Source organism: Pagrus pagrus (genome assembly GCF_965226575.1).
Source record: "Pagrus pagrus genome assembly, chromosome: 5".
Classification (NCBI taxonomy): Eukaryota; Metazoa; Chordata; class Actinopteri; order Spariformes; family Sparidae; genus Pagrus; species Pagrus pagrus.
Window position 1 is genome coordinate 28,440,899 of NC_140189.1, and position 12,586 is coordinate 28,453,484.

A 12,586-nucleotide genomic window follows, 5' to 3' on the forward strand; every position below is an offset into this window, starting at 1 on the left:
ACAGTAGTTATCATCTCCACTCATGCTAAATATATGTATACTCAGGGTGAGCAGTGCAGACAGCACCACCTTGTGTGGGAACCTGGAGGAGATCCTCACCTTCCAGCAGGCACTGTGTGTGGCTCTGGAGGACTGCACCAAGTAAGTCATCTCCATTAAACCTTCTATCATAACAGTCTCTGTGTACAACCTCCTACATACTATATATTACAGTGTTCTGCAAAGCATACTTTACTTGATTATATATTTTTGCAGTCACTTCCTTCCTCTTCGGCATCTCTTCCTCTTCGTTTCTTCATGGTATAAATATGAAGTTGCCAAAGACTGAATAAGCTGAAATAGGTAGTCCATTACGGTGACCGTGCAGACCAAAACGATCACCGTCAGCTGAGTAATGTTACTGTCCTCGCACACGTCGGTTTGAAAAATCTGCATGTCTTTTGGTGCATTAATGCAGTGTTTGGAAAATTGACAACAAATCAACAACTGCTAGAAACAAATGGCTGCCTCTGGGGAAGGAAAACGCATTCTTACATCCTAGAATGTTCGGTATGCTTCGGAAAATGGCCAGCAGCAATGTGAAGCGAGAACGGTCTAAAAATAGACCTAAAATTGTTCAAATCATTCTTTAAACTATGTAATTTCAGCTTGAGGCCTTAAAATGACTCAAGTTTGTCTCAAATTCAGCTAAAGAATCTAAATGTGTTCTGGTTTTGTGGTGTTTATCTGAGAAAACGGTGTCAGAAACCTGGTTTCAAAACAACAAGAACGGTCATGTATTCTACATTCTCTGTCAGACTGCTTTTCAGTTATTGGGTAATGGTTCAATATATCATCATGACAGTCTTTGTCTCTTTCCATATCTCTCCTCTTTACCCAACCCTCTTTCTTGTCTCTCTTCTCCTCTGTCAGAGTCTCCGAGGCCCAGCAGCGAGTGGCGGGCTGCTATTTAAACCTGATGTGTCAGATCAAGACGCTGTACTTGGCTTACTGTTCCAGCCACCCTTCAGCTGTTTGCATCCTCACTGACCACAGGTGAGCCCCGCTGCACACGAAAAAGCCTTCAAATCTTGAAGGTATTCTAAGAATCTGGATAAATAGTGCAAATTTATAGCCCTGCTGTCCCATGACAGCTGTGTTAGTTTATTTATGCTGACCAGCTACCCCCGCGCCTGAAAACCTCTTTCCCCGAGCGGTCCAAAGCTGATGTGCTGCCAATGTAAACACTAACAATCCGCTGGCGGTCTGGCTAGCTGAACGGCTAACTGAGCTAACAAGCTTACAGTAGCTACAGTCATGGATGTACGAACAGAATAGAGATAGCAGAAGTTAGCAGGTACTCTGGTGATATGCTGCACCTATTTGTTGGGAGTGGATTCAACAGGTGGATATTGCACCTTCAAACGAAACAGTCTGAGAAGTTAAAATCTATTATTATATATTTGAGGGGTCAAATGAGGTGGGGAAGCACCAATATAACTGTCAGACTTTGCTCACTTATCCTTTTCCACAGTTTTATTTTTCTTATGTTAGAGGAAAGTGTGCATGCTGACTGTTTTGTGATTTCTGGAACTACTTCATGCTGTTTTCTGTTGATGAGCTGTAGTTTAGTTTTGAGCCACAAGGTGTCACGCTCCCCATCTGTAAATGACCAGGAGGCTAAACTGGGCCTGAGCTGTTGCAGAGTCCCCATGTGCTCAAAGTTCCCAACAATCTTATTATAATTTTTTTTTTTTTTAAAAAGCTCATTCTCCCAGAGAATTGACCTGCGGTTGTGAATCTGTGTATATCACAGTCAGTGTGAAGAGGTAAAATCGCATTGTTGTAGTTTAAATGATACATTGTTGAATAATGTAGAAGTAGCTTGTCTGGTTCTTCATTGTGAGCTGCAGATGAAGTTGAATTACACACACAGGAAGCCGACTGTTGACAGGATATATCAAGCTGTGGTTATGTTGACAGGCGAGCGAGACTCATTTTTCACAGTAAGCACATTTGCAATTCAGTTTCAGGAGCCTTTTTTGTGAAATTCACATTTACCCATTGTTACCTGGTAGTGCTGCTACAGGACTAGTTTTATTTTAGTCATGGAAACTCATGAATGGCGTTACTTTCAAAGCACATGTTCAGGTCTGCAGCGAAGTGAGCGTGTCGCAGTCCAGTTGCCGAAAAATGTGAAAGATTTGCTGACCTAATTTGTGCTGCCGTTTAAATTAATGGTTAACACCATTTCAGCTGCCTGCGGTCCTTTCTCACATATAGCACAGGTGTGATATACTGCATGGTTTCATATCGCATTATTTGTGGTCCTTACAGCGAAAATTGTTTACATATGAGACCCACTTTCCATGTATTATATAGAAATATGATGTTAATGCTATACCACAGAAATGAATCACTTTGTGTGCTAAACATGTTGCCATACTCGCAAACTAGGACATACTATACAGTTTAGCTTTAACTGTATCTAAATTCCTTCAACACAGATAACAGTGTTAAATAAATTACTCTGTTGCAGTAAAAAAAATATTTGTTTGAAAATTATTTGAATCCCAGTTCTACTGTGTGTACAATCTGCAGCCACAGACATATTTAGATAAAATAATCCACTTTACTTTGAAATAAACACTTTTAATTATTTAATTTAATACAATACTTCTTCAATCTAACAAAATAAAATGACCCTTACCTCATCCGTAAACATTTCTGCCCGAGTCATGTAGATGAATTACACCGGCAATGGTGGCTGCTTAACGGTGAAGACAACAACTCCCATGATCCCCGGCTACTTCCGTCTTTTGTTTTTCTTTTAATTGAGAGACCCCGAGCAGCAAAAAATGACATGCTGTACGTTTAATTGTGTATTATTTGTGTGTGTTTAACAGTGAGGAGCTCGACAAGTTCATGGAGAGCCAGGGAGCCAGTGCTCCAGGGATCCTGACCCTGACCACCAGTCTCAGTAAGCCCTTCATGAGGCTGGACAAATACCCCACGTTGCTGCAGGAGCTGGAGAGACATGTGGAGGTAATAAACATTTAATGTATATAGTGAAATTCTAATAATAATATGTAATTAAATATATGTCTTTAATAAAAAAGGGAAATACATTTTTTTGATTTACCTTCAAGAAATAAATGAACATTAATGTGTGACAATGTATGAAATGAGTCTTACGCCAGGTTCAGACAGGACGCGGAAGTGCCGCGATTAGCTGCGAAGCGCCGAGGAGCGGAGCCATTTTCGTTTCGGCGACCATGTTAACCAATGGTGTCGGTCACATAGGAAGGCCGCGGCGTTCTGCTCCGCTGCCAGCGCGCGCCACGCAGCGATCGTTTCGCCGTCTGGTCTAATTTCTCCATGTGCCGCGGCCAAATGTGTCAAGCCAGGCAGGAAGTCAAACAAAACAACAACGAGAGAATCTGGTCAGTTTTCTAAATAAAACTTCAACTACAGAACAGCTGAGGAGCAGAGCCGCTTGCCGACCGGAGCGGAGAAATTCTGGTGTGAACAGAAGGGCTGTGGCACTTTGCGGCGCTTTGGTGTCCTGTCTGAACCTGGCGTTATTCTCTTCAACTCTCTGACTTCCTTTGTTTATCACAGCATGCCCTGTATGGACACTTATCTCTTGTTGACATTTAGCGCTCTCAGGCTCGATGTGACTTATATGGTCGTACTGATGTGTTGTGTATTCTCACCACAGGAAGCCCACCCAGACTATGCTGACATTGTGAAGGCAACCGCAGCATTTAGAAGCCTGGTGGTAAGTCTGGGACATCCGGGGGGCTCCGCATGCTTCAGCTAGCCATGAACTGCATCACCTTTGTTAATCTCTCTTCGGGGATTAGGCTTCTTCTTTCTATCGGCTCTGAACAAGGCTGAGTGTAACGACCTGTTAACCTCTCGTGTCAATTCTTAATTATTGGATTGACAGTCCACTGACAAAATCCCTCTCGGAAAAAGAACTTATCACTCTCTCTCGACACAGACAGCTGGATCCAAATGTGGAGGAATGATAATTAACACTAACCAGAGCTAATACACCACAAACTGATCCACTCAACACATACTACTCAACACAAGATGTACAAGATGCTCACACTGCTTAACAAACACAACTGTTATTAGTTACTTTCCTTTTACTCTATCATTACTCTTGCTAATTTTATTTTTATTATTATTCTCTCAATTATTTTTCAACAGTCTTTTCTTTCTTTTCATTTGTTTGTATTTCATTGCAGCCATTGTTTCCCCCAGCTCTCCGGTTATTTTATTTATCGTCCCCCCACTTTGATTCTTGATTTCCTTTGCTCCACTGTTCACCTGTCTATCTCTATGCCTCAATCTTTGTCTGTATGTGTAGCTATCTGTTTGTCAATCACTGCTCCTGTCTGTCAAAGTATGTGTATACCGCAAGTCTGAAATGGGGTGGTGGGTGTCGACTGAGAAGGTGGGAGAGGGTGAGCTGTACGGAAACGAGGGGGTAGGGATAGGGTGGGAGTAGCGACCTCACCGTTGGAGGCTGCATGCTTAAACGAGTCTTTAAATCCATCTGTCATCTTTGTTCGTCTCCACTGGGGATTCTTTTTATCAGTAGCGATCGAGGCTGAGTTTAACAACCTGCAAGCATCTTGTGTCAACATTTAATTATTGGATTATCAATCCACTGGATTTATTTATTTACACCTGCAAAATGCAGACACTGTTTAGTGTCAAAGGTTAAGATGTGGCTTAAGGTGAGACAGAACAGATTTTGAGATCTTCCTTCAGACTAGTGGAAAGAAGGAAAATGTCCGAATGACACATTTAGGTGTTTATTTTAATTCAGATTTCTGTTCCTGACATTTATGGAAATCAGAGCAAATTTCATTAGACCGCCTAATTTGCGTATTTAAACACACGATTTCAGAAAACTTGTGATAAATAAAATAATTGTCATAGTGTAAATAATCAACTGGGGAAGTTTAATTTTTACCCTGTTCATCTGTTGTACTATTCTCCGGAGAAAGGTTTTGGTTCATCACACTGTATAATAACCATCATTTATAAATGGTAAATTTAAAGTTAATTAAACTTCAGTCAGTAGTTATTTCACTGTTATAACCAAGATAAACAATTGCCAAATAAGTGGCTTATAAAGCATTTTATTGTTTGTTAACAGTGTTAAATATTAAGTAAATTTGAATTAACTATAAATGTACCTTTTAATGATGATGGTTATTATGAGTTTGGGTTATTTTTGACTACTTGTTTCAGAGTTTTGTAATGATGTCACCTTTGTTGTCATGGGCTTCACACGAAAACATAACAAAACGTAGTACTTCACAATCAAGCACACGTCTGTTCCAAGGGAAAACATCAATGAAAGACTGAGCATTTTCCCAGCTGCAGGCTTTGTGATCGCGTCGTTCCTACAGTGGGTGTGAGTCAAAGAGTTGGATAAGAAACGAGCAACCGCACCAGTGCCTGAGCGAACACCACTCTGAGACACAGTTTCCCCGGTATAGCACCGAGTTCCTAGTAAGAATAGATGAGGTGACTCACACGTCTTTTCAACAGGGTTGCACAAGAAAGCGGGAAAAAAAACATCACACACTACAGACTGGTGTAATTTGCAAGTCTCATTTTTATTTAAGTGTTTTGAATGTGGGTTGGGTGGGCAGGCACTCAAGAAATGCCAGTTGCATCTCATCTGCAGCGCTCCGTCTACATAGTCAAATTTTAGTTTAACGCGCAGTGGAAGATGATACATGTTGCATTGTCATTTTTCCTGTTTGAAGAGGGAGAGCCCCTGCCAATCACCTGAAAATGTTCTTCTTTATGTTGCAGGTTACTCCATATACCTCTGACACAGATGTAAAAATAGAACGTTGAATACACAGTGAATAGTGAAGCAAATGGTTGTGTTTTTCAAAGCTTTATCCATTGCGGTTCTCATTATTCAGAATTTCTCGAAGGCAAGAAACCACTTTGTTCAACAGAATGATTCAGTAAAATATCACTGTTACTTTCATCGTTAATGAAGCACTAATTGTATATTGATATTGTGGAATTTGGACCGAAACTCTTCCGGAAAAAACAAAATCTAGGAATGGGTCATCAATAGCAAAGTTATTTAAACATTATCTCAATGAAGCTGTGTGTGTCTCACTGTTTTGACGAGTTTTGAAAAATGTTGTCATTCCCATTGACTGATGTGTATTTGTATGTGTGTGTGTGTGTGTGTGTTTAGACACAGTGCCAGGATCTGCGGAAGCGCAAGAACCTGGAGCTCCAGATCTTGTCCGAACCAGTGCGGGCCTGGGAGGGAGACAGCATGAAGAGCCTGGGTCATGTGGCCTACATGTCTCAGGTCCACGTGAAAAATGGGTCCAGTGAGGTGAGAGACGTGTGACCAGGATGACCAGAGCTAACATCAGTTGTTAGTTTTTTTTCCAACTAATTGTTGAGCTTTGGCTGTCTTGGTTTCCTTGGTGGAGGAAATGAAACCTACCAGATATCTCTCCTGCTCTACTAGAACGAAAACTAGCAGTTAGACATGTTTTTTAACTTTAATATTCAAATTTAGCCGCCTATCATTCCACTGACCTTCACCTGTTCAAGAAATACGCAATACCGTTTATATTCCTTTCTTTCGTAAGTCCAAGTGACTCAGCCAGCTAAACTCTCCACGGCCTGCATGTCTTCATGTTTTGTGCTGTGATGCATGCATTGTTTGACGCAGGTAAGCAGATGGGAGGAAGTGTGAACGGTGTGCTCTAGATTTATGTGACTAATGCAAAGTCTCACTATTACAACTTAAAGGGCACCGACTGTAACTTAAATTCCGATTAACCCAGAAGCGTGCCGTTATTCCAACCAAATACGAAACGTGCACCTTAGCCTGAATGTGTTGAAGTGTTCATGAATATCATAAACGGCGTGTGCTACATTCCCTCCTCCTTTCGCTAATTCAGTATCCCGTCAAGTGTGAAAACAGAAACCTAAAGTAGGCCATGCCCGCCTCGAAAAGTCATCTCCTCAGTCTTGTGTGGTTTTTGTGTAGGGGTCATCTTTGAGTTGGTGGTTGGAAGAAAGCCCAAGATACACTATCAACCACTTTCCAACCACCATATCAGTTATAAAATCTCTTTGGAACTCAACATTCAGATTTTTTTCCGATCATTTACCAACCAACCGCTTTGCCAAACTAGTATCTGGTTGATGACTTTAGATGAGATATTTTGACCATCAGTGGGAGGAATGTGTTGAACTTCTTGCCACCTTTCTTTCACTGACAAATAAGGAAACAATATCTACTTATGAAAACCTTTGTTTAACCTGTCAACCTGTTGTTTTATGTTTCTGTTTTGCAGGAAAAAGAGGAGCGTTATCTAATGCTTTTCCCTAACGTGTTAGTCATGCTCTCCGCCAGTCCCCGGATGAGTGGCTTTATTTATCAGGTGAGGCACAACATACCGTGAACCTTCCCTTTTTATAAGTGATTTTTCTATTTGTATCAGTTTTCTTTATAAATCTAATTAAATTAATTAATGTCTCATTTCCTCTTTTTTTTGTCCCATTCAGGGAAGACTGTCGCTGACAGGCACCACAGTAACGAGACACGCAGAGGATGCCGACAGTGCCCACTACGCCTTTGACATCACAGGTTTGCACCTGATGCTCTGGACGAAATTAGGACTCGTCTTCTTTAGTATACGCGGCAATAATGCAGTATATTGAGTCATAACCCAAATAAACAGTCTAAGCTCGAGCTCATTGAACAGCCATGGAGCTGTGTCTTTTCACTTCAGCCTTTCCCCCTGTAAAATATTCATGCTGGTGTCTGTACACACTCAATAAAAGGATGTCAAACTTGCCCTACTTTTTCAAATAAAACCATCTTGCTACACAGATAAATTTAGATGTGTCATATGATTCAGATGATCCAGTAAACACGAGGCCTTAAAATTTTAGTCTCTCCAACCAGGAGTCACCGAAACATGTTGCCTCACACGCCTTACACTGTATAGTTATATCTCTCTGCTTCTTTGTGAGTCAGGACAAATGAAAACGACAAACACCTTTCATTTAATCTTAGAGATTTAATCTCTAAATGACACTTGCAAACCCCTAAATTGGCTCTTGTATTTGTGGTTGCGGTATGTGTTGACTCTTATAAGCCATATGGAACTTTCACTGAAGAGAGTATGTGTGTGTTTATGTGTTGCAGGAAGCATGATCGACCGTATTACAGTGTTCTGCAGTAATGCCCAAGAGTTGCAGGAGTGGCTGGAGCACCTTCAGCCCTTTACCAAAGGAGGCAGCCCTGCAGGAACCATCTCAAAGGTTGAGAAACATACACATTCATCACATATACAGTATTAAGGGAAAACACTAACAAAAGTGAAACCTGCAACTCGATAAAGTGTGAAAAGTGATCATCTTTCCTTGTATGTGTGAAACACCAACTTCTTTCCTTCCGACCGACCCTTGTAGACCGTAGAAGGCAAACCGCTGAGCATGGTTGGAACCCCCACTCACCTCTCCCATCTGGGTAGCCTCAGCGCCGTCAGTCGCGGCCCTCTGGAACCGCCGAAGATCAGCAAGCCCTGGTCCCTCAGCTGCCTGCGCCCTGCGCCCCCCCTCAAGCCCTCTGCAGCACTGGGATACAAAGAGGTAGGAGTTTGCAGACCTTGTTTTCAGTAGAACGGACAAACCTACACAAGCAGTCATGCAAAACATTATTAGTCAGAAACCACAAGAATCCCACCTCCTGTACAAGCCCCCCTCTGTCTGCCACTTCCGTCACCGTTTCATTCATACCTACAATTTTCAGTTTGACATCACACTTTCCACCAAACACACTTACAACAATAATTAAACTGACATTGACACATATTCAGCAGTTAAAGGTAAAAGGAAGTCAGTCTGTCACACGTCTGTTTCACTGTCTGAGGTGCGTCGTTCCTCCCAACAGCTGTTTGAACACTATTTCAGCATTTCAGCAAATTTATTAAATAGATATCAAATATTGATGGTAAGCATGTCAAATTTTACAAATACAGTAAACGGTAAAAAAACAAACATTTTGAGACTTGCTGTTGTTTATAAACTTTGTGAAACACTTTCTACAACACTTTCTTTACTGTTTTGATCTAACTGTTAGATGTTATACACGAAGATACGTCTTTGTTTGTGTTAAAAAAAAAACCCTATTGGTTTGTTCCAGTAATGTAGGTGTAGATTTGCATATAGAGCGGGTAAGTGTGATCGGATCACAAGAGGTCACTGTGTCGAGACGCATTTAATGCCAGGAGTGAATTGACGGGCTTGAGGCTGTCCGCTTGTAATTGGATCCCTCAGAACGGATGGTAAAACCAAATATGTACGGCCTGTAGTGATCCAATCTGATCTGAAAATAGATTTTTAAAACTTTTTTTTTTAACTTTTACCAACTACTCCTTGGAGATGTTTATAACGACCTAGCTTTTATGTGGTCACAGGCTCCAGAAACCTTGATCTTTGCTGTGATGGCAACAGGAAAACCTTTTTGCAGATAGAGATAAGTGTTTTGCACAGTGCGTGGGCCAGCTAGATAAAGTACGTGGTGAGGGTGAAAAAGCGGCAACGGATATTATTAGGAGATAATTAACTATGCAGTAAAAGTGCATCTTAAAGCGTGGCACGGTGTAAATATGTTCTGAGTAAGGTAATTCTCAGTAACAGAACAATGACTGGCACCGGAGCTACTTATGTTCTCTCTGTGGTCCACGTGGGAGGTGGAAGCCTTCACACCTTAAAGTTTCAGTTATAAAGGGCTCTGATTCTAGTGTTGAATATGTAGCTTCAGTAAACATATGTGTATGCACTTTTTTGACGAGCTGTGATCTAAAAATGACTCCACCTCTTTGTACTCTTTAACTCTTAACACGCACACACGAACTCCCACGCTCATTCTTTGAGAACAGAACCAAGCAGGCGTGTCGGGTGTTTTTCACTGCCCAGCAGAGATTGCATGTATAATCCTCTGTATACATAACCACCTTTCTGCCAAACCTCCCCATTTCTCCTCATACCTCTCTTTTTCTTACATGAAGTAACCATCCTATTCTGCATAGACAAAGAATAGGTGAATGACAGAGGGGGTGTAAAGATGTTCACCATTAACTCTCTATCACATCCTTCGCGCATCATATTTTTCATGCACATTTCCCCTTTTTCTCTCTTTCTCTATCCCGCCTCCTGTAGAGGATGTCTTATATCATGAAGGTAAGGTGTGTGTGTGTGTGTGTGTGTGTGTGTGTGTGTGTGTGTGTGTGTGTGTGTGTGGGCGAGGATGTGGTTTTTGGGGGTGGAGGTGGGATGGGGTTGCCTTTGTGTGTGTGTGTGTGTGTGTGTGTGTGTGTGTGTGTTTACCCCCAGTGTTGAGCTAGCATGCCCTTGCTCTGTTTGCTTCACTTCTCCTTCATTGTCATCTGTTGGTTTCCTGTTATCTGTAGCGTGCGTGTCTTCGTTTTTTTTTGTTTCTCATTCTCTGCAGTGAGAAAAGGTGTCACTCATCGTGTGCATTATACGTTTTCTGTCAGAAAAAAAACCCATTCTGATGCAGCCATGTTACTCATGTCTACTCGGGGTGCTATTTTTGGAAATCTAGACACAGAAAGCAGTCAAGTCTACTGTCACTCAGCCCTGGATGTATTTTTACACATTTGAATTACTAACAGCCAAAATCCACTGTAATAGTTTTGACGATGTCTCTTTTACTCCTCTCATCCTTGACGGAAAAACCCACTGACATGGTTTTTTGGTACACATTTACATTACAGACAATCTGCATTCACTCCCACGTCAAATGACTCTGTAGTAGTCATGGGTGTGTATCGCTCCCGCTCCGATCAGCTGTGATGGAAACACAGCATCCAGGAGACATGCTAATTTATTTCCTTTTCCTACGCGATGCGTAGATGCGTGTTGAAGAACGCCAGGAGCTTGTTAATCCATTTCTGTCCGTCTCCATTGTCCCGTTTCTTCAAGCCGTGTTCGAACATCGTTAAGAGACTAAAGTAAAAAGATTTTAAGTAACCACAGTTACCTGATCCTTGTCAGCTTCTTGACCGGTACTGCGCATGTACACAGGAATGTTATTGATTAAGACTTTTCAGGCCACATTTTAACGTCCTCTGAGGAGGTATACAATCAGTTTCTTAGTACTGTTTCCTGTTTTTCTGGCGTGTTCGTGATGATGAACAAGTAAAAAAGAAAGCAGGAAGGCAAACTCATTTCCTGGCGATGGGAAAGGAGTTGGCCCTCATTTAAAAAGCATGCATATACACACCGATGTTGGTGTAAAGTATATTTTTACGTTGATTCCTTGTGTGTCGGCTTTTCTACATTCAAAGCTGCGGGCACTGGATACATTTTTTTTTTTTTTATTATTTCTCAAAGCGAAGGAACAAAAATCTGTTCAGCCATGAAACAGTGCTTGAAAGACTGTTGCTCAACCACGGCTTCAGTTCCCAACTTTTTACTGAGGCCTAGTCCACACATACACAGAATAAATTAAAAAAAAACATTGTGAGCACCTGTTTTTTCTCTTTTTTCCATCATTGTATAATCCATCTCCATTTGTGTCTTTCTAAATATAACGCTAAACAATATAACATCCAGTCCGTCACCGTACAAACTCTTAAATACTTAATGCTAATGATGCTACAAACACTCATAACAGTGTGTGACTGAGTTATTGGTTCCAAAAATCTCTGTTTCTGGACAGGAGGCCAAAATGCATAGAAAAAGCTTTGTTTTAAAAAAATGCCCTTGTACAAATGGACAGGGTCTGGAAAACCCACCAACATCGCCTGCGCCCAGTAGCAAAAGGAAGTAGCACACCAAGTCTCTGTAATATGAGAAACAACTGCAACCTAAATAAACAAATTCATATTTAGCTTGTTTTGATTATCATATATACGCTAAAATAAATAATTTCCTTTAATGGCTACAACACAAACATTTGTTGGAACTACGGTATGTTTTCCATATGCAGCTTCATTAGACATCACAATGGTCCACATTCATTAATACCCAGGTTTTATCATGAACTCATCTGCTCCCAAGTGGATATAAAAAATCAATTATACATGTGTGCACTGTGCATCACGCACTGTGTATGCCACTTACTGCCGGTCTCGGCGCAAATTGCCATTGAAACACCACCCTACTTCAACCTACTGTACACAGTGAGTCCCCAGAGCGCCGAACCAACAGGGAAAGACCTACAACTCAGGAAAATGTGCGTCTGCATTATAGTAAATCCCTAAGCCGGTTCCAAGACACATGATGCAGTTATTCCTCCTGATTCTCATGAGGTACTTTTGGGAGACTGCGTTAGAGTTTCAGGATGCCCAATGAATTGTTTTCTACTTTCCAATTGCACATCTGAGTAAGCTTCACTGTTCCAGACCAGTGTTTGGAGCAAATGACATCATGCAAAGTATTCAAAGAACATGATTTTCATAAGTCACTAGTCAGCAACACCTGTCTGCGCTGGTGTGAGCTCATCACCATGACTATGCTGTTGGTTCATTATTCATCACACCTCAGCTTTTAA

General features: G+C 41.3%; 1 protein-coding gene across 5 annotated transcripts in view; it reads left to right on the forward strand.

Annotated features, from left to right (window-relative positions):
* arhgef6 (Rac/Cdc42 guanine nucleotide exchange factor (GEF) 6) overlaps positions 1 to 12,586 on the forward strand; it is a 29,704-nt gene that overhangs the window by 9,807 nt on the left and 7,311 nt on the right. For 3 of the 5 annotated variants that reach the window (XM_084352860.1, XM_084352859.1, XM_084352863.1), the window contains exons 8-17: positions 46 to 141; positions 913 to 1,035; positions 2,886 to 3,024; positions 3,701 to 3,760; positions 6,230 to 6,376; positions 7,353 to 7,439; positions 7,564 to 7,645; positions 8,210 to 8,325; positions 8,476 to 8,655; positions 10,228 to 10,248. In XM_084352860.1, the coding sequence (XP_084208986.1) occupies positions 46 to 141; positions 913 to 1,035; positions 2,886 to 3,024; positions 3,701 to 3,760; positions 6,230 to 6,376; positions 7,353 to 7,439; positions 7,564 to 7,645; positions 8,210 to 8,325; positions 8,476 to 8,655; positions 10,228 to 10,248 (1,051 nt within the window). The remainder of the gene's footprint in view (positions 1 to 45; positions 142 to 912; positions 1,036 to 2,885; positions 3,025 to 3,700; positions 3,761 to 6,229; positions 6,377 to 7,352; positions 7,440 to 7,563; positions 7,646 to 8,209; positions 8,326 to 8,475; positions 8,656 to 10,227; positions 10,249 to 12,586) is intronic. The other 2 variants (XM_084352862.1, XM_084352861.1) reach the window with 1 other exon arrangement.